Below are 24,609 nucleotides of genomic sequence, written 5' to 3'. Positions count from 1 at the left end.
TACAGTAAGTCCTCGACGTACGCGGTTAATTCGTTCGTAAAACCAACTATGTTCATGGAAAATTGATCACTGGACAGCGGATTTTATGCATTTATTAAATTAGACATATTAAGGAAGAAAATACATTTCTATTTAATTCCAATTTGTCACAATTCAGATAGAAAATGTATCGCTCATAAATAGCTGAAAGCCTACGCTGTACACAAGTAAACATTTATCTTCGCTTCTGTCACATATGTACCGTAGACCACAGTTCAGAATTGGTTTTCTGATTCGCTTCTACGAATCCGCGTAAGTCGAGGATTCACTGTACAGTATAGCTATTCACTGGATCGTGTACTAACCGGCTGTGCTTCCAAAACAAAAATCACGTCGTCCAAAAAGTAATACGCCTGACCGAGATCTCCTTCGCAAAGGTAGGGCAGTTTGCTCCATGCGAGACACCTCAAACCGAGCGGGGCGAACACCCTGTCGACCAAGCTGGCGATTTGACCCTCTAAACCGTTCCCTTTCACCGGTAAGTATTCCGACGGTTTGTGATCACCCCTTTCTCCGACCTCCACGTAAGGAGTGAACGGGAGGACGAGAGCTACCACTAAACGACCACCAGGAGCTAGAGACGTTTTCAGACGTCTCAGCAGCGTATTTGGCCGGTCACAACGGTCCAACAGATTTAGGCAGAGTATCACGTTGAAAGGCCCCGTTTCGTGCCATTTTTCTACGTCGAGCACCCTGGAAAAGAAAGGTGACGCAAACATGTATTTCGAATTCATATCTGAAACATAACGGAATATATTGCTAGCAAAATAAAAATTGTCTTGATTTCAAGAATTAGAAACCAAATTAAATGTTATTTCTTCCCTTACTGATTTTAATTTTGAATTTCATCCACTCAATTTTACAATAAATGCGTAAGGATCCGTAATTTAATTATTATAATGAATAATATAATTAGACAGCGGATCTTCATGCAAAATAGAAATGTTCTGCATTGATTGCTGAAAGCAGGAGTAAAGTAAACATTGATTTCACCCCTTAACGACTTTGTTATATTAAAAACAACAATACAGTATTCTGAAATTTTTCTAATTTTTTACCGTTCTACATTTCTCTCAGCAAATTTTTTCACAAATGCATAAAGATCCGCAGTCTAATAATAATAGTCTTTCCGAGACATTCAAAGTGGCATCTACTCACGTAAATTTCCGTTTCGTCAGAGCCCATCTCATCGGCGCTGATATGTCGGTAGCATAAACCTTTTCGAATAGATGTGCAATATGTGCGGTTGTGGCACCATCGCCCGCGCCTAAATCTATGGAAGAGTCCCATGGTCCAGAGAAACCACTTGCGTCCATCAGCTTTTGAAATTGTTCACAGGAGAACACGTGCATGGAACCACGGCCCAACAATCTACAAAGATCATTTCATTATAAGCAGGCAATCTATGTTTATATGTACCTTGGTACCTTCAATTCGATTTTGTTAAATTATTTTTCATACTGAAAAACATCGGTGTTACTAATCGCTGTTCTTAAGGTACGTGTCCACTTGGTACAACAAGTTTCTCGTGCAGCGCTTGGCTAGCACTCTCGATATCGTGTACATTGATGAATTTGACTTTTGATAGTTCTACATACTCGCGATAGTTTTACTTTCAGATGGACACGTACCTTTATGTTCGTTACTGTGGTCGTCCGCCTGAAGCGCTTATTAATTTATTGAATCGGCGAGAGCCAAGGTTGAACGTGAATCGACGACACGAATAAATCGAATGGTAACGGTAACACATATTTCTACATCTGATTGTGCGAGCCGCCGAAAGTTCCACGAAGGATGAAAGACAGCTGTATACGGAATCGAGCGACAAGCATGCGGTGGTTTAGCTCCGATAGAATTCTATGACGGTGCGGTGCTCGGAGAGGAAGTCTTCCTGAAGGCCGATGCGATGGCTGGTCTCACAAGGAAAAAGGGGTGGGTTCATTTGAAAATACCAGCGCCGCCGCAAAAGCGGCGCATGGTCGCGGCGATCCATCAATGCCGCGAAACGCGGGATTTTGATCGTAAATTCGGTTACCCCCAGCGTTATAAATAAGGCGATGGTGGTCTTGTGGACCCTTCTCCGGGGACCTACCTCGATTTTCTCTCTATCCTTTTCTGCGCTCGACCATGGCCGGTGCCATCAATTAACGAGCACCTCCTGGTTTCCATTGAATAATCAATAAAAATAAAAAAGAACATGGAGGAGGAGGAGCAGGAGAAGAAGAACAGGAAAAGGAGGGAGACGCCGAAAGAAAAAAAGAGCAAAATCCAACAGAGGAAGGGATGAATAGAAAAAGAGGAAGTGGCCCGGTTGCTGAATATTTCGTAGCAACATATACTTTATCTGATCCTCTTTCTTGATGCGATCTGATAATCTATTGATAAACTTAGACTTGCATAAGACAAATGTAATATCCTTCAATAATATTGTGTTTTATAGAACGTTTACTTAACCCTTGTGTAGTCAACCAAAATGTATAAATTATTTAAATCCTTTCTGTATTTAACATGTTTGCACAAATTCTCATTATAAGACTATAAATTAATATATTAGCGAGTGAAGAATGGATATTCAGAGAAATTTTGTAATATTTTTAGAGGATCATTAACAAACTATTGAAAAAAATACAGTAAATGGGTACCCGGTTGACTACACAAGGGTTAATTCCTCATTTTTGCATGAAACGGCTCAAACGTCAGATTTGTAGAACGAAGTCGCGAATGGAAGTTAGCCGAAACAATACCCTGTTTTCTTGTACTTTTTCTGTGTCCGTCACCTAGGGTCCCTGTGCGGCTGTTTGTCTTAGACCTGTTACTCTGTCTATGGGTCCTCTAAGCTCGCTTTCGGTGTCAGTTGCTATCAGCATTGTGGTAGCCTTTTGCGTTCTTTTGGTCGTGGTCGCGCAAGACAAAGAGGGAAAAGAATAAAGGGTATAACGTAAGGGGAAGAGCGCGAAAGAGAAAATGAAAGAGGAGGAGGAGGAGGAAGAAAGGGAGGAGTTGAACGGGGGAGATACACATACGATATACACGCGTGCAGCTCACAAATCTGGCTTGCGGATCGTAGCGGCTTCGTCGGCGGCGCGAGCGACAATTAATTCACCGCTTTTGCTCTCGGCTTCTCTTCTTCGGGCCCCATTGTATGTACGTACTCGTTCCCTCCCTCCTCCCAACCGATCCAGTGTTTCTCCCTTGGAATCGTTCCGGGCCCATCGGTGCTTCCAACGTCGCCCTGTTTTATCGAGCGATACCAATCCCTCTTTGGTCCCCGCGCTTCTTCTTCTTCTTTTTTTTCTTCATTTTGTCTTCCTCGACTTCGTCGGGGGCCCCGTACCTTCCGAAGCCGCGTCTTCAATTTCGATACTGGCGTCACGCGGTCTAGAGAGCTCGGTTGCGCCGCGGCTCCAGCGTTGCCGGCTTTTCGAGCTTAGACTCGCAAGTATGATCGTGTTTCAACCCTTCGCAGATCAGGATTTCTCAAAATATTAAAAATTGCTTCTCTGGAGAAGATCGTACGCTCCCCGTCCACAAATCGGACGCTTACTTATCTTCAGCAAAATGGTAATTGTAGAATACAAGCTTCCAGCTTTATTTTATTGTTTTATTTTGATTAGCTGTAGCTATTATACGATAATATTTTAATGTAAAATTAGAGAAATTGTGGGATGATTATGGACAGCTCTAGAAGCCCAATTTGAAAGCAATTATCCTCACTTAAATTTAAAAATTTAGAAAATATAGGATATTTTCAAATATCCCAGAAAAATTGTTCAGAAAAAAATCATCGAAATCGGTGAGGCGTAACCTATTATGCACAATTATCAAAATTTCAAATCAATTTGCCCAGATCTGGTTTTAGGGTTGTTTAGGGTGGTCGAATCTGATCTGTAGAGGGTAGTTTCAGACAAAGGTTCGTCGATACGTTTCAGCTGATATGCACGAACATTTATGCATGCCATAACACGGTCTGTAACCGAAATTTCATAGATAGAAGGGGGTCAGAAAATCTGATTTTTGCCCAACTTTTTTGTGATTCTGGAGAAGTGTACGACGGTGGTTGGGTTAGCTATAGACTTTGCTTTTATCGGTGGGGACCTCTCGCGGTTGCTCGTAAAATACCTGGAAGGGCGAGCACGTAGTGTTAAAGAGGCGCTCGAAGGACCGTTTACCTAATAATAGCAATAATATGTAAATTCGATGCGTATCAAGCCGCCATCTAAAGAATCCAGCTCGCTTCGGGCCTATTGTTTGCAAATCCTCGTTTCAACCGCGCTGCTCTCTGCTGGATTACTCCTTGGTATCGGTCGCGCGAACCGATGCAGGTAGTTACAATCTCATCGTCAGTGTACACATAAAACTTTTGATTACTGAAAACTTTACTTACTGAAAATGCTAGTCGCACAATAAAAAATTTCTTATTTTCAACAGAAACCGTGTCGAATATACATCGTTTTAAGATTTCGAGAAGTAATCTATTGAATAAGCAGTTCAGTGATAAATAGACAGCGGATTTGATGCATTTATGACAAAAATGAGTAGCTGTAATTTAAAATAGTGAAAACATTAGAAGAATTTAAAAATACTATCAAACATATTAACAAAGAAAATAAATTTCCATATCACTTCAGTTTGTTGTTCAGGAAGAAAATTTTTATTTTGGGCCAAATATAAAACAGTAAAAGACTTTAAAAATTCTAGAATATTGTAATGTTCCTTTTAATATGACAAAGGCGTTAAGGGATAATTTTTATGTTATTCCTCCTACTCACAATCAAACCAAAACATTTTTATTTTGCATAAAGATCCAGAGTCTATTAGTGATAAAGGTTTGACTGTAACCAATCATCTCGTGTAGTAGATGGTGTATTTGGTTGTTGATACGTTAATGCAATTACAGCGGTAACAAGCGTGCATTTATAGATGGAGACTTTGATTCAGCATAAACTGTTTTAAAAGCTGCATCGACGTGGTACAATTATAATTTGATTGAATCTCGTCACGCTCGGAATTCTTCGTATTCCGTACACGCCATTACATATTCACGTCGTTATATTCGGACGCGTTTAACTCTGTGATACAACATTTCAGAGTGGGACATTTCAGAGTACACCCTGAATGGATTAATGAACCGAGTGACATGGGATCTGATTGGAGCAACGCTTAAAGAATCTATCCAGTCATCTTTACCTTCGTTTGTCGCTTTGAACGAGCTACGTGGTATCCTGACCTTTCTCTTCCTTTTTCCTCGCGTCATCCCCTTTTCCCCTTCTCGGGAGACGTTTCAAAGCTTCGGTTATCTGAGATTGATTTTCGAACTCGTTAGAATCCTCTTCTTCATTGTTTCCCTTAATTATTCCGACAATCCTAATTCGGATCTTCGAACGCGACGATTAAAAAAAAAATTGTCTTCAAGCTTTTCCCACTGAAGCGCGTGACATTTTGTGGATCAAATATGAACATGGAAAAAGTGTGATCACTGGACTGTGGATCTTTATGCATTTATAGCAAAATGGAGTAGATGAAATCCAAAATTGTTGGAAAATTAAAAAAATTGAAAATGTCGAAATTGAAAAGGGACGAAATAACATTCAGTTTGATTTCTACTTCTTGAAATCGTTGCAGACAATTTTTATTTTGCAAATCTAGCAGTTCGGTACCCGTAAAAATTATGAATCCGTAGTTCCACTGTCGAACATGTGCCACTGCCAGTGTCAAAGTTAATTCGTTTTCAGCGCTTTCTTTTGCTTTTTAACAAAATCGTCCAGAAAAATTGGACGATACAGAAAAATGGTTGATAATGAATGCTTTCAGATTAATAAAAAACTTCCAAGTCGTCATTAAATATCCGGTAACTGGTACCTTTACCCTACATGTACTCTCCGTGCCTCACAAGTTGTCTCCTGGCAGGAATTCGAAAGGAATGCGGCAGCAATCCGTCCGATTGGGTCATTCCATTCGCACTTTCGGTTCTAGCCGAATTATTGGCTAAAATGTGTGCCGTCACGGCCTAACCATTGACTGCGGGCGAGGACCTCCTTTGCCCCTGTGCAGTCCCGAGGGACAACTTGTGAGGCACGGAGACTATGTACTCATTTGAAAGGAAAATTCAGCTAAACCAACTATGTTCATGCAAAATTTATCGCTCATAAATAGCTGAATGCCTACGCTGTACACATGCAAAAACTAATCTTCTCAGTTCGGTATTAGTTTTCTGGAGGACTTACTGTATCGAGCACGTGGGGAAGCGCTCAAAACCACTTTCTCCGCTCGGTTTTGAAAATTCCGCGGCCTCCCCGAGCGAAAAGCGATCGGGGGGAGCCAAGGAGGTGGTCTCTCGCATCGATATCATCGCTTCCCCCGAGCCTGCGGTCTTTTTCTTTTTATTGTCGTGATTATACAATCGACGCTTTAGGCCCACGTACTGGTACTGGTACTCGAGTCAGAAAGAAAAAAAGGAAGAAAAAAGGAGTATGCGTGCAGAAAGGAAAAGGAGCGCCACGGCTGATACAACGTGCGCGCGCGCTCAGCGATAGTGTTCGTTTGTAATGTAACGAGACGATATAGAGAATTCTCGGATTCGTTCGGTTGTTTCCGTCGAGCGTCGTATGTTTATACGTCCCCCGGTGGGGGGCAAGCTTATTTCAAGAGAGTACGCGAGATTCTTAGGTGGGGGTGCTGAAGAGGTGGGGAGTCTCGGTGTATAACAGAAAGAGATAGGGAGAGAGAGAGAGAGAGAGAGACGGAGGGACGAAGGAGAAGCAAAGAAAGATGGGAACAATGGTGTCCTTAGGAAGAGAAGAGAGAGGAGCGGAAGTGGAGGAGACAGAAAGGAACGCAGCTAACATCTATTTAGCATTCCCCCCTGCCGATGCGTCGGCTTCTCGTTAGCCGGCTTTTCTTTCCTCGAAGCGTCGTTCCCTCGGCTTTAGTGTACAGAGAGTACGAGCGCGACCGCGAGAGATCCTTCGAGGGGATGCGCGCGAGAAAAGGAGAGGGACAGCGAGTGAGAGAGGGAGAAAGAGTAGAAAGAAGGGGAGAGGGGAAGCGAGGTTGCTCCGAGCTAGGGATGCTGGGTAGGCGTGGACCAGGACCACCCTGTCCGCGATATCTGGAGGGGAGGCCACGCCATTCGTCCTGGTGGTGGTAGCAGGAGAACGGAGAGAAAGGGTGGATAGGAGTATCTGCGAACAGTAATTATTATTGTACACGTTGGAGTTTGCAAATGCTCTCCTCCGCACCGGGGCGAAAGAGGAGAGAGGTAGGAGGGGAGAGAGGGATGCGTGGGTGGCAAGCACAAGTGCCTGTTATTTCGCTCGTTTTCTTTGGAGGGGGATGGCCAGCGGGGGTAAGGGTGCGTCGCGGAAAGAAGGGGGAGGGATCCTTAAACGGGGATCCTTAAACGTGAGTCTTTCCCTATACTTTCGTTTCCTTCTCCTGGGATCTCTCTTCCTCCCTTCGATTTCCTTGTTCTCCACCCGTTTCGCTTCTAGCGGTCTCTCCTCTACTTCTCCCCGGCGCGGCGTCGAATCTAGCTCTTCTAGAAACGCGCACGCGAAGTTGGGAGTGCCGATGATTAATACGCTATTCTCTTTGGGACGGTAATCAACTTGTAATGCGGAGCGATGAGGTTCGTTACGGGAGAGATTCGCAAGATGCTGAGCAGATTTAGTTTCGTAGGAACGTGAATGGGAGCAGTCGAGCTATCAGTGTGCTCTTATTTATCGGATACATGGACTCGTATAGGTAGTATACATAGAATGTCGTAAAGTCTCGTTAAAGTCTCGTGAAGGACTCTGAACATTGCAGGATTTCGAACAATTCAATTATACAGGATAATTCTACGCATACAAACAAGTCGATCGAAATCGACAAAAAAATGATTCGCCGGTAAGTGAAGTGTCAATTAGAATAAAATTAGATTGATTATGCATGTCAAGCGGTACTGTGCTCTCAAAAAGCAAATGGTGGTTGAGAGAACGAACGAGATTCCTTCCATCAGTCGAGGTGTGCTGCAGCTTCCTCATTGAGCATGCGCTCCTCCAGAAAGGATTAATGAGTAATTAGCACGGCGCAAACGCGCCGTTGTACCAATCAGACAGACCCTTGAGAAACGCCCACATCGGCACTCGCACCAATCTCAATTAGCGATAATTATTGAAATCAACAAATACGTGTTTTATTGTAGTACATTACAAACGCTTTTCATTACTTGCAGTAATGCACTCAGCGAAAATAAAAAATGGAGTGTTCTACACTGCGATCACCGGGTAATCGGTAACTGGTGTTGCAACCGAGGAGGGGGTGGTTCTACGTAAAAAGATATTTCTAAAATGTAAATAGAATAAAATTTTTCATGTAGAATCTTATCTTATGTTGTAGTTATTATTTAAAGTATTCGTTGTCATCGATTGGAAATAAAGTGAAAACAGAAATGACCGGAGATTTGATCTAACACTATCGCCTTTCTCGAAAGAAGGGGGTGGTTCTACATAAAAAGATAAGTCGAAAACGTAGAAGAAAATTTTTCATGTAGAATCACCCCCTTATGTTGTAATTACCGATCACATCATATATGTATAAATTATTCGTTGTCATTGATGGAAATAAAGTGAAGAAACCGAAACAAAAATGATCGGAGACTCGATCTAACACTATCGTCTTTCTCCCCGCAGAATTCTATTGGTCGATAATTATTATTAGCGCGTTTGCGCGTCCGGACCGCGCATTCTGGCTTTTCCTCCGATTGGCAACCCTCTCTGTAATTAATCGAGAGGCGCAGGCGCGAATTCTCGCGTCTAATGGAAAAGCGCGAGGGCGCCGCCTCATCGACCCCTATAAAACCAGCAGGTTTCTGTCTTTCTCTCGGCGCCTTCTCGCTATGACCACTAATTATAACCGAGGGGCGGTGCCCAATGGTTTAACGCACACCACTCACAGACTCCGTGACACCACCCTCCACTTCATCTCGTGTTTGCGCCCTGCTAATTAATCCTTTCCTCTGACGAATTCTTTCTTAGGAAACGAACATTCTCTTTCCACATTCGGTTGATTTAATTATTATTAAAACACGCGTTCATCCCCAAAAATGTCGTAGAAGAGAAAAGAAAATTTATATTTTTCGTATGGCTACGTTTATTTTAATACTTAAATATTGACGTATCAGTATCAACGAATCAAATTTTGTTTCATTTAAAAAGAAAGGCGTAACATTCGTATTTGTTAGACTTTGCTCAAAATCTTCAACACGAGTGTGACTCGTTAAGATACGTAAGGGATTAATCATCATTGAATATTCGAATGACTGTAATGATTGAGAATGACTGGCAATGATTAAAACTGATGCGAGTATATTTAATTCTGAACTCAACAATGTACTTTATATACTTGTTTTAATATCGTCAGATGTCACGCAGATGAAATTGTATAACAAACAAACGGTTCCGTAAGGATTACCTAACGATTCTATTGACTGACGAAAACTCGCGGACTCGAGTATAGCAACGAGTATTTTTCGAGACTGGAGAATCGAATGGTTTCACCTATGGTCGGGTCTCTCAGCGAAATAACTCTGCGAGAAAAGTCAACACGGTTCGCTGTGCGTGTAGAAAGTGGACTTTGTCTATGATTTATCTGCCGCTGGAGATGAACAGCGAAAAGCAACAACGCCAATGCACACACTGGGTCGGCTCGTAACTAAAATTAAAACTTTTGCTATTTTCAGTGACGTGTATTTTTAGTAAAATATTCGTTACGAGAAACAAAGTGAAATACCCAGTCCTCTTAGTATTGTAGTTACATTCATGAGGACGTTGGCCAGGTAGACAAGGAAGCAAGAATACATATAACAGGTGGCACATGTAACTAAAAAGTCCTTTCTCTTGATTATCCACCTTCAGCAACCTGTTCGTAACATGTAGCGACTGAATGTATAGAGTGTGTCAGAAGTAAGCGAATTTATTTGAAAACTCTAAAATTCACATAATTAAACGTTTCCGAAACGAACCACTCAAGATAATGATCGAAACAAGTTGATTGTTTCGGCAGATTATTTTTTGTTTAACACTAAACCTACCGAGCTTTAAAAGTAACTGGTACACACACACACACACATGTTCCCTTATAAAAATGACAAGATTGATTTTATTTAGACTTTGTGCAGCTCCTATTGTAATATGTGCTCCACTAAAGATATCTATACAATCATTTGTTATGAAATTATTTTTATTATATCAATAATCGTAAAATAAAAAATCTGGAACCTTAAGTTGCAATAAAACGTAACGTTGTGATAAAATATATGTGAAACAAATGTGAACGTTCAAGTTTCGACGTGGCACGACAGAACGACAGGAAGGCATGGCAATGTTGGTATTGGAGCGAAAACCGAAATAAGTGGGCCATAATTATTCCGTGTTCCCCGAATTATACGGGCTCGAACGACCGGATTTGCATGTTGATACAATCAGGAGGTGTCGAGGAAATAGCAGAAACTCACGTTCCGTTGGGGAAGATTTCCGGCCGACAATTAGAAGTAATAACCATTCGACAACGACCAATCATTGTTAATTGACGTCAGGAACTGCGAAAGGATTCTTACGCGGACACCTGCCCATTTGTCGAAAATTGCGCGCAATTTGCCCCGAAAATAAAATCAGGATGGTGCGGAGATTCGAAAAGGCAACGCGTCGGTACCCTCGTCGAGAATCAAGAGAGCGGATGCACGCTTCGAGCGGCTGATTTTCTTTCGTCTCTCCTTTCTTCGTGTCCCTTCTTTTCATTCGTTTTTTATCGCCTTCTCTTTCTCTCTCTCTCTCTATCTCCCCCCCCTCTCTCTGTTTCTCTCTCGGCCGCAATGGACCGTTGGAGGACATCTCACAACTAATTATGATTAATTTGTGAGAAGAGCGAACGGGCCTCGAAGCCAGGAGCTACCAACATGAAGGAGATCAACCGTAAGGGAATGTAATGAATATTCTCAGCGGGAGTGTGTTGTAACGTCACATGAACGTCACCCAGGTGACTTCTTCGACGTTCTTTTCATCGTAGTTTCATGACCGTCTCTCCTCATTTTCTACATAAAATTTCCTGTAAATACACCCGATTAACTCGATATCGGTGCTCGTTAATTGACGCGCGCGAGTCGCAATAAATTATCCTTACACGTCGTTAGCCGATCCTCCTATTGCGCTGTGGATTTCTATGCTTCTTATTACATCTGTAGAATATTTACCACAACACGGAACCTCGGAATTAAATGAAAACTCAAGAACGACAGTTAAAAGATGATAATTAGACAGCGGATCTTTATGCAAAATAAAAATTTTCTACCTGAATTGCAACAAACCGGAGTGACATAGAAATTTATTTTCTCCCATAATATGTTCAATAGGCTGAAAATGATATAAAAGTATTTTTAAATTCATTTAATGTTTTCAACGTTTTAAATTACACCCTCTCATTTTTGTCATAAATGCATAAAATCCGTTGTCTAATGATAATGCAATCGAGTTTTAAGTCGGCCGGTTCAGATGAGAGATTACGAAAGTCGAACGATTAAGCGTGAGTAATGTTATCTGATATCGTCGAATTATTATTTGAACATGTAGAAGAAGATTATCTTAATATTTCATGGCACACATCCAAGCGATAAGACGAGGCAATTTGGAACGCGGAATCCTGTTTACCTTTGCTACCCTTTCCTCTCGTACTGCGCATAATTTGTATTTTAAATTGAAGTAATAAGTGCATTACGCGTTGTTCAGCGTTTCCCCTTGCAAATCCGAGGCCGTTATCATAAGTGTTCCTCGAAATTCGGATCAATACTTCACTTTAAACCGAAGAGTATTGTAATCTTATTTGATAATTCGAACACAATGGAATAAAATAATTCAACCAGAATTATATGATACTGTTCCCGAAAATTTCTTAACGTTGCTTCTGCGCATATCCTTCGTTGTCCCCCCGCGCACCTCTACATATTTCAGCTTTATTTACAGCATTACGAATAATATACGAGGGTTGCGTTGCACCGCGAAGATACATTTCATTCTCGTTTACGATCAATAAAAGCGCGTTTCACGAAAATCTATATTTTATCAGGAATTTATCCCCGCGCGGACAGGACAGGACCTGAAACGTGTCCGTTTGGTAATGCGTTAATTGCTCAATTCAGGCACCCGGCAAGAAGCGCACACCTCGAAGAAACTTCTACATCATTCTAATTCATGAAGCGGCGCGCGGAGCTGTTCCGCCTAGTAGCTCAGATAGCCGTGTTGGATTTTAATAAACGGTTCCCCGGTCAATCCTATATACACACCGGAGCTGCGGAGGTATTTCGCCTGGTAGCTGTCAGGACGACGCAGTCGGGGAGAGGTTAATCACCCGCGTTGGATTTTAATAAACGGTTCGGGGGGCAAACAAAGCTGGTCATCAATAACCATTTCTCTTCCTCTTTCTCTTGAGGCCTGCCCCTCTTTCTTCATCTTACTGTCTTTTCTCTCACCGGCTGACTTACTCTCTCTCTCTTTCTCACCCTCTCCTCTTTCCTTCTCTTTCGCTCCTTATTTCTCTTTCTTTCCTTGTTTGTTCGTCGGGGCCTACCAGCCAGCAACGGCACAGCCATGGCTAGGGCCTTTGCCACCAGCTTGTCGAGCTTCATCGGACAGCGAGATAGGCGGAGATCGTATCTGCGTGGTTATTAATTAACCGGCGAGAAGGGAAAGCCTCCTTTCATCACCTCGCGAACGATCTGCCTTTGGTAGGCCTCGGCCTTGCCCCGGCGACCATAGAAAACTTGCAACAATGCCGAATTGTTTCACCGATCTTCGGAATTTCCGTTTCACCCTCCGGTTGCACCGGTTGTGCGACCCGTCACGGAAAATTCTTCTGTATTTAACCCCTTGCCGTACCATTTGCTTTACAATTAGAGTGATTGAAACGCATTTTTATTAAATTTTATTTCACCTAAACATCTCTTCTACATTTTTTTGTGGCAAGGAGTTAAAACGTCTTTATCCTCAAAAATGTAGTGGAAGAGAAAAGAAAATTCATGTCTTTGTATGGCTACATTTATTTTAACGCTTAAATATTAAAAACGAATCAAATTTTATTTCATCCGAAAGGAAAGGCGTAACATTCATATTTGTTAGACTTTAAAAGTATAACAAGAAGTTAACACTTAGCACTCGAGTGGTGACCCAGAGTTACTATTAAAAATTGCTATACCATTTTATTCGTAATATTGTTTACATTATTAAATATGTTGGTACCTAATCAATTACTACACGTTTCAGTATTGTATGGGGTGCTATGTCAATTTCATATCCATAAAATGAAAACAATTATACAATGTACACATTGTATACAATGAAATTATTCCAGGTTGAAAGAAATGTTTAATTTCCAAGTTAAAACAGATTCTACTGCAAAGGGTCAACTTCTTGAAATTACTTAAGGGGAGCCTCTCTAATCAGACATATTTTTATATTGTAATAAACATTCGATCAAAAATCTATTTCTAGTCTTCAGGAAAAGAATTGCTTGGCTCTTCTATCGGAGTTGATATCCAAGTTTTGACGTACGTAATACTGTCTAGGACGCTCCGATAGTAAAGAATAAATATTGCGATCTTGAGAATGTTGAGCTGCTACTCACCCATTTATGGACGTGCGGCTGATGAACCAGGATAGTGCGGACCTCGCCAGAGAATGCCATGCTTGTAGTGGTAAGGAGTCAGATCTCTCGGCAGATTTCATTAGGAACACATCCGCGGTTTTATCAGGTTGGTCTGATTCAGGGCCTGATCCAAGGGGGATCCATAAACGGACCAAATCCTCCCGGATCTTTGTCGTATCCACCCTGTACCACTGTAACAAAAAGCCGCACCGCGTTCACATTTTCTGTAATTGTCTGATTTTATGAATTTACACATATTTTTTTATATTGTTTTCGATCTATTGATAATAGAGCCCAATTTTTTTATTAAAGCAATGAACTGTAATGAATAAAATATTTTCCATTTTGTTCGATGATCTGTTGAAAAAAAAACAATAAATAAGAAAATATTTTATGGATTAAAGTTTATCGCTTGAATAAAGAACTTTGGTTTTATTTCACCTTAACGTACCGAAATTACTTTCTTGCCAACCCAATATTGAACACGTTAAGAAGGAACATAATTTTCTATTTCACTCCAGTTTGTTGCAATTCAGGTAGACAATTTTTATTTTGCATAAAGATTCGCTATGTAGTAATGACTATCATTAATATAAATAATCCCTTAAAGATGTACACCCTGCGGCAGAGGAAGTAAATGTTTCACAAATATCGAGACATTACCGTGCGCGATTTACATGAATTCGCTAAGTGTCCGGCTACTTACAGCCGCGAGAGTGTGTTTACTGCATAGAGGCTGTTAAGAGCCGCGTATTCGCGAATATTTTCAATTCCGCGGGTAATCACGGCACGCGTAACGACCGCGACCGCGGAGAGCGTTAGGCAATCGCGCTGGTCCGATGTGCGTTAAAATAATAGCCGCGTGGCGTTACGATTCATTAACATCCCGCAAAGTGTCCCGGCAAAAACCGTTTCTCGCTTCATTATCGAACGAGCGCGCGGGTATCGCGCGACATTAACGATATTCCACGGCGAGAGGAGCCGAGGCTCGGGAAGGTTTTCGGGCAGCGCGGAACCGCAAAACAGTCGGAGAAGCAATTACGTTGACCGGTCCAGTGGTCCACGCCGGGTCCATTGGTCCCAGCGGTCCACCCATGGCCTGGTACACGACAGATATCCGATTTCATCGTCAGCTTCCGAGAATGAGAACCAATTACGCGGCTCCGGGCATTAAAGAATCGATCTAATTTGCGCGCGGTGGTGGCTCTTAATGGCGAGAGCCGACCGATGAAATTATACGAAAATGTAATCAACGCGCTTTTTGTCTCGTCTCGCTTGAAGGGCAGGGGCGTAATTAGGAATGCTTTTGCGCCTCGCGACGGGAGACACTTGTTGCTCTCTCTCCTTTCTGCTTCCTCCCCACCTCCTCTTTCTTCTTCTCTTCGTCACCCTTTGCCACCTTTAACTTCGCCACACCGTCCTTTTCCCTCTCGGCGATTCGACGTTTTCCTCTCTTTTTCCAACCGTTGGTCCCTTTATTCTCCTACACTCGCGACTCTTTCAGGCTCACGAGTCAAGAGACCTCGTAAAAAACGAGGAGAACGATGTCGAGGGGGCCCAGCGTGAAGAGGGACGGAGAGGGGAACGGGCCCAGAGAGATGGAAGGACCCAGCCGCAGAAGGTGAGTAATTAACGCCGTGTGTTGGCCAGGTGCACAGCCCTAAGAAGTCGTTTATGGATTGCTCGGCAGCCACACCATACGCAGCCATCAATTAGATTTTCTAATTAAAACAGTTCCTCCACGGCCCACGGGAATTAACTCCGGCGAATCTCTGTAATATTCTGTCGACTCTGTCATCGTCGGACGGCGCACCGGAGCCGAGCAATTTTTTAAATCGCCACGGAATTGATACAATGTGCCACGATGAAATGCACGAATCCGCTAGAATAAAAATGTGATTGCTCGCAGCCCCTTCCACCGGCCGTGTTCTTCGGGAATTTTGATTAAGCTTTAAGGAAAATCGAAATGTTCTAAGCTCACCGTGAGACACAGACATTAGACAAATCTGAATTTCGTCTTTAAATGATTTATTATAAAGAACTTCGCCGTAATTGCGCGCAAATCACCGAGGCACTTTTGCAAACGCCTCGACAGAGACGTGAGAAAACCGCGTGTCTGTATCGTCGCTGTCGTGTAAAACTTGTGCGCAGGACGTAAATCATTCGTCACGATTTTTTGCGATTTTTGCGGTTATCCGAATCGGAACAGTGACAAAGAAGAGGAAATTGAAAGGATTCTTTAAAAAAGGCGGTTCCGTTAGGTGAGCAAAGAGAGAGAGAGAGAGAAAAAAAGAGAAACGAGGAGAACTACACAGTTTTAATTATATCGAGGCAGCGGGCATAGTTAATTGCAGGTAGCTGGTCATCTCCCACCGTCATCACACTCTGATTCGACTTTTTATCAATTTTTTCTCAAGCGAATTACAAATGGCTACCGACGCGGCCGTACCGACAGCCGGACAGCATTCCTCTTTGCGTCATTAGTGGCGACGTTCTGTGACGCTGCGTGCACCGGCGCGGCGCGGCGGATGGAGACGGAATGAATCAGTCAAAGAGGCAGAGGAGAAGAGAATCGGATTCGCACACCTTCCGTGTAGTCTCCACCACACACCAATCACCTCCCGACTCGGGTAACAAGTAGCCAACTCGGAAATCACAGTCATCTAAATCAACGTCCCACAACGTGCTACCAAAACAAAATACGGAGAGACGATTTCTTAAAAACCGACGGTCCAGTTTTCTTAATTCTTCCCGTGCTACAAATTGTATTTACCTCGACGAATAAAATAAAATATCGGGAGAAACCTCAACTGTCCTGCATCAAAGGCACTCCCCTATGCATTATGTATGATTCTAACTCTGAATCTGATTGACGAATTATGATAAATTACGTGCAACGTTTTATCGTACAATTTTACCAACCCTTCGCACTCGGAGCTATTCTAACTCGAAAATTAAACATTTTTTCCGACCTAGAATAATTCCATTCTACATATAATAATTGTTTTCATTTTATGAATACAAAGATTTGATGATATCTTTATTATAAAGTATTATTATGACGAATATAATGAATTAAATAATTGCCAGTTCCGCAGCAGTCTGACATCATATCTCGAGTTTACAGAAGTCGATCACTGGACGAGACTCGTTCTCAGCGCGTTTTGTTTGAAACGGTTATGTTCTCCTTTATAGCGGCGCACTACGATGCGTACGAAAGCTTGCGAAACGTAAACACAATCGTATAACCGTAGCAGTGCACGAGACTTTGTCAACGGGTGCATTCTACGGATACGATATTTTTGACTACTTTCAATACCCGAAGTTACTCAATTAGATGCCAGAAAAATGTTTTTCCACTATAATCTCACTGTAATTCATATTCCCAGATTTAAACGAAAAATGGGTCAAAATGATCAATGAATGGACATCGATTTCTAATGAACGATCAGAGGTAGCCCATTGAATGATCACCCTAGATCCAGTTCAAAATATTCGTCAGGAGTCTGTATTATATGGGAAGCGGAGTCGAAATTAGTTGGCTAGTGTAATTAGGTGAATCGTAAAATCGCATGGCGGGTTCAGAAACGTGGAAAGATTGCGCCGATTCTCTCCCACGGCGCCAATATAACGCTCGTTGGCTCGCGCCCGCCACCGCCGCCGCCTGCAGCAATAACATAATGGCACAGGAAGAGAATGCGTTTGACTCGCGATCCAACACGCTCGAGGAATCCGAAGAGCTCCACGTACGAGCGGCCAAACATCCCTAGTATTCCTCGCCGAAAGCATAAACTGCTCGACGGCGTTGTTTATTGTTCACAGTTTACGCCAGGTTTACGCGTGCTTTGGGCCCCTCTCGATCCCGTGAATACGGGAGATTTCCAGAAAAAGGAACCCGACACGGCAGAAAGAAATGAACCGACTAGAGAGGAGAAATCCGAGATCCCGTGATTCGATGTGTGCTCTCTTGGCAGACCTCCATTTTATTCCATGAATTACAGATACCGGGAAGCGAGAAACAATTCCTCCGTCCCCGCAAAAAAACATATTATCGCACCGACGCTCATTCGGATGCGAATCTTCGTCCCTTCGACGCGCTGTTGTCTGAACTGAAATAATTTTTCACAAATGTAAGATCATCGAAATTTGGAAATTTCGAGCCAAAGTAATTTGATCAATGACCATTTTCGCTCCTCTAAATAAATGAGCAGCTCCAGTGCAGCGTCCATTCGCTGCAACCTTCTTCTCCGGTGCACCTCATTGGACGCGACTTTTTCCAAGAACCGATCGTTCGGCTTTTCTTTTAAACTGGAACGAAACATCTCATTAGCGGAGGACCTTCCGCAGTATCAAGCACAACACTGCAAAAAGTAAAGAGAGGGTGCAAGAGTGGAAGCGTTCCCCTTTTTCGACGTAGCTGTGCCGCGAGCAGAGCCCCGGACGGCATCTGTTGATTGGGAAACCAGCGGTGTACAGAAAGGCGTCGGTGTAACTAACCGTGAGCTTTCATCGAGATCGAAGATCGGCTAACGAACTCGACCGCGCCTAGAATATCAGTTCGTTTGCGCGTAGAAGCGTTTCGACTTTCGTAAGTCGCCGAACTCGTAAATGGCTGCGACTCCAATTATTATACAACAATTCTGCTGTTGATTTATTTTTAACATTATTTTAGTCCGGGCATGAAAAAGACTGTGAAAAGAATCGGTAACGGGGTTGTGTGTGTGTGTGTCGAAGGTTTAAAAGAATAAGAAGTCGATGTTTACAAGTATCGTTACCGAATCACTATAACCCGACGAGTATCATAGGCTCGAAATGGATTAGATCGGTATCGGAACGAAGCTCACGCAGGCGGACGTGTACCTACGCGCAATCGATATGATCTTTTCGACTCCTTTTCCCTGATGCACGGTCACGATCGATCATGCGTGAAACGCCTGGAAGAGTACTCTCTTGTTACGTACGTCCTTGGATTTACGTCGTGCGCCTGAGGAATGTTTCCAGAACGAGCCGATAACGATCTGTGTCAGTCCCGCGGTTTCGTTATCCGATCCGTATAGCCGCGCAAAATAACTTGCAAATTACGATGTGTGCGGCTCGACGGTCTCATCTGGCCCTTTCCTGGATTTTTTCAACGGGACTTCCAACATTTTCCACGGTCTTATGACAGCCTTCTCTACCCTCATCGATCGGCCATAGAGGGAAGCTCGCGAGGAGTCTATCGTCTCCTCGATAATATTTTTCTCGTCCCCACCGGGAACCGTCATCGAATCCGCCCCGGTATCGTGATGCTTCTTCATTTGCTTCACTATAGACTACAAAATATCTAACAACTATGACGAGCTCATTCTTTTTTCTTATTAGCTCTTTGCACTCGGACATAATTTAAATGAAATTGATATAATACCTCATAGAATACGTAAATGTTTACTAATTGGTTAGACCCCAACATATTCAACAATGTAAACAATATTTCACAGTCCACAACTTTAATCATCTACAGCTCCAAAAATATTTGAGACATCGAAAAAATTTTACTCTATATTTTAGATAATACCTTCTGCTTTGAGAATAAAAAAATTCTACCCCCTAAAATAATCCATTTCTTTCATTGAGCCGCTGCAACCGAAAACGGAAATGTATACGATGATTGAGGGGAATAATTAAACGTTACCCTACGGGGACCCATTGCGCCGAACATCGGATGCGGCATTTAAGCCGCAGAAAGTGCGAAAAAAGCGGCGGCGGAGCGAGTTGCAGTAGCGAGACGGGCGGGTTTATCTACGCGGCTAACTTTATTGAAACGAAAGAAGAGAAAACGCAAAAACGTCGGGCAGCAGCGCGTTTAGTATTTTTGCATGGTTACGTGATGAAACGGCGATCGGTAAAAAGTAATTGACAGAAATGAGAAACGCCAGGGGGGAGCAAAAGCGGGGCCGCGTTTAATGGAATCTTTCATTTCATCGATTCGTCTTCGTGGTATTTTTTGCTCGACGAATTTCAAATCAGGGGACTCGGGGACTCGGCGTCGAGCACGTAAGAACGTCGGCGACAAAGCGTATCATGTACGCGCTGAAGAATCCGCCGGAGATCGTGTTCTTCGACGGAAACCGGTATTCTGCGTACGAATAAAGACATAAATACGACTATTCGAGAACCGAGCCGGATGCTCGCGGGCTCCAGAAATCAGCTTTTTTCGACGGGGACCGTGACGCGCGTGCGCGACGCTCGCATGCGGCGCGATTATTCGAATTGATAAAGGAAAATCCGCCGCGCCGGTCGTCCGCCGGTTTATCGTGGATCGGACTAGATCCTTCCGCGTGATTCTGCCCGGTGGTGGTTCAGTGAAAGATTCGAGATTTCGTTCCCAGGCCATAAACGCGGAGCGTATCATCTCGCCACCTTCTGCCTCAAACGATCCCGCGTGCTTGTCGTGCGACCGATAACCGTCTCTCCTCTTTTTGCAGTCGTTCCACGGCATAATGGATATCGGTCTTCGATATTATTTACATTGTCATTTATTCTTGATCATGCGTGTCGCTGCTCGACCGCGTCGCGTCGTATGCACTTATCGGGGACGAGAGTTACCTTCCGGCTAGTTTCGAAGTATAGAAATCGCGAGCTGACGATGTGTTTTATTTTTTAACATTTTCAAGTATCTGTTGACTCAGCTTTCCCGAAACTTAACAATTGTGCTTCGAAATCTCTCATCTGAAAAGCGTTGACAGAGTTGAAACTCAAGATTGCGTCCCCATGTGATTTGCTTCTTCATTAGAAGAACGCCGCACGGGAAACGCCGTTTAGTATCCGTCAAAGTAAGCCGCAATCAGAAGGACGTTTTTTTCCACTTCCTGTTGAAGGTGTTAATCGTCGGTATTGCTATCATTAGTGCCAGTCCTCGCGAGATACGAGTCTTTTACGTACGGATTTTACCAGCTCGACGTTTAAACTAGCTGGTCGCGTAGTTCTAGATTCCAGAAGATCGACGACAGCGAACGCCAACAACCGAGAAGTTAAAATTCCTAAGAAATGGGGGCACACGACGGCGTAAAAGCTGGATAGCCGGAGGAGGATGCAACCGTCTCGGTGGTAAATATCTTTGTCGTCCAACGGGCGTTTCTCTATCCTACTCTCTCAGGAGTCCCATCCATCAGTCATTTAATATTTTAAAGCAGCACCCTCCGCAACTGTCTCTCCCTTCTCTCAGCGAAGACAGTGGCGCGGTGGCGTTGGCCTTTTAAAAACCTAAAAACACCACCGGCTCGACATATTCACGCCCCTCTGTCTGAGAGTAAAGTTTTCAGACTGCTCAGGGATATTAGATGTTGGCAGCCCCAGAAACATAGCGCGCCGTTGACGGCGTGCGGAGGGGTTGCTGGAAGCGGGGGTTGGACGAAAGGGGAGAAGTAACGTCTTGCGTCGATTTTGGTCGCAGGAGGAGGGTTCGGGGTTGAAATCTCGCGGGGACGTCCCTCTTCACGAATTTCAAATTTCTCGTTTCACGCGACCGAATGGGATTCTTCTCTTTTCCTGCGGGCACCTGCTCGAGTACGAAGGCTCAGCCAGCCTTCCGAATCGATTTGCTCTCTGTCGTAGCAAAAGGTTCTTGCAAACACCGATAAAAGCTTCCTTCTTCCGCTAGTCAGCCTCGTCCGCGAATGGATTTTACTTTCCCACCTACCACCCCACTCGCACGCGTCACGCCGTATTTGACTTAGGCCCAGATATGCGATATTAACCATTGTTTCTGAACGTTGCGACAACGGCGACCGACGAAAATCCCTTCTTTGCGTACAGTGTAGACGGTGACAACGTGGAACATCTGTTTTCGACCCCTTTGCATTGGATAATCCCATCTTTTAATCACTGCAAGCTTAAAAAGTCCTTCCGTCTAGGAAGGTGGTTCTTCTGTCTTCAGAAATGAAAAAAATAACTGGTACATCTCAGTTTATATTAAAATAGGTTAATCGAGGTCGTACTGTACTTGGATTTCAACAGATCAGTTCAACAAATGAGGAGAAAGCAACACTGCTCATCAAGTGTTGCGAGTCACTGTTGTATCAACCCCTTGCCGTAACATTTTCTTTACAGTCACAGTGATTAAAACGTCTTTATTCTCAAAAATGATGACTACATTTATTTTAATGCTTAAATTTTATTTCACCCAAAAATTTCTTCTACGACATTTTTGGGGATGAAGACGTTAATGACTGTGACTGTAAAGAAAATGTTGCGGCAAGGAGTTAAAACGACTTTATTCTCAAAAAAATGTAGAAGAAAAAAGAAAAAATATATATTTTTTGTATTTGATTACAAATCAATAAAATTTTATTTCATCTAAAAAGAAAGGCGTAACATTCGTATCTGTTAGACTTTGTTAAAATCTCCATCTGACTCGTTAAGATACGGCAAGGGGTTAATAATCCCAGAACGGTGACACGCCGTTTGCATAAACAGAACTCTTCCTTATTACCGGCTCTCACGCGATAGTCGAATTAAAAACAATGGGCCGATGTAATTATAAATAGTATCAGCCCGTGGTCCGCGTATAGAACTAATTGCGAGAGAGAGAGAGAGAGAGAGAGAGAGAGGAGGTCAGCGCTTGGAGCGGCTTCGATGTTTCAGGAATATCGAGGACGTAATTGTCCCGTAATTACCGAGCACGGTCTTGACTCTTGAGCAGCTTCGAGGAAAGAGGTTTTAGTCGGTGGTTGGCCTTGTGCGGTAATTGTACTAATTATTACTGGCCCCCTCTCCTCCGGCCCCATCCCCTGTGACCGTTTCCTCCCTCAGCATCCCTAATTACCTTGCTGGCCCGTGCGGTGTGCTCACGATTTCTGAGAGAAGTCCAGATTTTAAACACTGAATTCTCGGAAAGGGACTCTTTCGCTATGGTATAATTAAGCGTGATTAACGTTCCCATCGGTCGAGTACGTAACCGAACTCAAAGATAACGTGTGAATTAGTTGCATTCAAATCGACGTTATCTTATCTGAACCGCAATCATTCTATTTTTCCATGTTGAGGAGCAGACATTATTCCTAACCGTACCTATGAAACAGTTTTGTATTTCGTCAAAGACAATTGGCGACACCGATCGAAACGCGAGATATCTCGTCATCGGTCTGTTAGAGAGGTCACGAGTTATCGAGGATCTGCGTAGCTGCCTACCGAATCCCCTCCAGGGAGCTCCATCTACTAGATTGTTCATAATAACGACAGTTTATATCATCTACTAGATTGTTTACAATAGTACGATTCAGTTACTCGCATCTCGATTTGTGCAGAATTTTTAAGTGGTCGCATGGGGTGTATATTATATTTTGTATAATACAAGCCATTATTCTGTCATTTTGGTATTATTAGGAATGAATTAGAAGAATGAGTTTTTGTTGAGAAAATAAAAATTCAACATGGTCTTCTTCAATTTTATACGATTTCATAAGTGTATCACAATACAAAACAATTTGGAGTTTCGAAGTTTAAACGTTTACCACGAAGTTTGAATTTGAATAGGAGTTGACAGTGATATATCGATGTTTTCATCATCCGTACTTGAAGATCGATATGTATACAAAGCCATTAATGCTTATTTAATGAATTTCTATATTGTCGGTTAGTCTAGGATAAGAAACATTTCTCAAGTTTGATCTTTCATTAGTTTTATCGGATATTAATAATATTTGTCGAGTGAAACAATTAGAACTGTCAGGGCCCGCTCTAGGGGGGGGGGGGACAACCCGGGCATTTGCCCGGGGCGCCAAAATTTAGGGGCGCCATTGTGGCTTTGGCTGTAAGTGTGAGAAAAATATTGATGTTTTAAATATTCAATTAATAGAAAATTTCAGACTACCCTTGCCAGACAATTTTGCTAAAAAAAAAAGGTCATTTTGTTCAGCGCGGTGCTTAGTGCTTAAAAAGGGGCGGCAATTTGTTTTTTTGCCCGGGGCGTCGTAACCTCTAGAGCGGGCCCTGGAACTGTACGAGTACCACCTCCAAATTTCGCTATCGATAACTATCGATAGTAAAAGTTAATCATCGATAGTTTTCGATAGTTTTCTACCACTAATTGCCAGAGTACACGGACAGTATCCCATAAGAAATAATTACGTAGGCAGCTATATTGGGTGATGACGATATCGAATACGTATGACGTATTTGCGGAGGCATCGAAGTTGCAATGACCCCATGCGAGTAATTAGAGGTTAACTTAATACTAAAACTGTCTAGTATGTACTGATTTTTCGTAGGATACAATGTGAAATGAATTTAGGCAATTGCTTGTTGCAACAGTTTCGTCGAGAACAGTTCTGTGAATGGCCGCAGCTTACGGTGGCTCGGCGATAATAAAAACAATATGTTGGAGTGTTTATCGACGTGGCCTACTATATCTACGGTACTGGGAACCAATGACGTGACCTCAGGCGGCAATGCAAATATTCGCAAGGCGGATACGTGTGATTCCGAGAGACGGAGGTTCAGGATTGGACGAGAAACGTAACCTAGTTATGGGGCTACACTTGCCTGAGTCTTGTCGTAGGCCTCGAGCTGTTCATCGGCTCTCTGCTTGTCGTAAAGCACTCTGGCGAGGCTGCCATGGGGTCGGTAACTCCTGACTACTCCACTCGTGGGTGCATCCTGCTTGACAGCGGAACAGGTTACCACATTCCGAACGTCGCAGGTGCACATCGGAATTGGCGCATCCGCACCCGCCATCCCCGTCAGGAGCACGTAAATGACTATCAGTCACCGCACACGCATGTCAAGAATCTCCTCACCGTAATCTCACGGCCAATACTTTGGAATATGAACAGGAAAAATACGAAAGATGACGCACTTTCGCGTAAACACGTTTAGCACGTGGCCATGTTGGTAACAGTGGCGACGCCTGCTGATCGA

General features: G+C 43.1%; 1 protein-coding gene across 2 annotated transcripts in view; it reads right to left on the bottom strand.

Moving 5' to 3' along the window:
- LOC143214297 (protein-L-histidine N-pros-methyltransferase) overlaps window positions 1–24,609 on the bottom strand; it is a 26,128-nt gene extending 1,519 nt beyond the window's left edge. For both annotated transcript variants that reach the window (XM_076435152.1, XM_076435151.1), the window contains exons 1-4: window positions 24,235–24,609; window positions 13,693–13,904; window positions 1,198–1,410; window positions 345–732 (exon numbers count right to left, since the gene is read on the bottom strand). In XM_076435152.1, the coding sequence (XP_076291267.1) occupies window positions 345–732; window positions 1,198–1,410; window positions 13,693–13,904; window positions 24,235–24,426 (1,005 nt within the window). In that variant the 5' untranslated portion in view covers window positions 24,427–24,609. The remainder of the gene's footprint in view (window positions 1–344; window positions 733–1,197; window positions 1,411–13,692; window positions 13,905–24,234) is intronic.

The sequence above is a fragment of the Lasioglossum baleicum genome, chromosome 12 (genome assembly GCF_051020765.1).
Source record: "Lasioglossum baleicum chromosome 12, iyLasBale1, whole genome shotgun sequence".
Taxonomy (NCBI): Eukaryota; Metazoa; Arthropoda; class Insecta; order Hymenoptera; family Halictidae; genus Lasioglossum; species Lasioglossum baleicum.
Note: the sequence above shows the minus strand (reverse complement) of the source record. Positions and strands in the feature narration are given on the sequence as shown.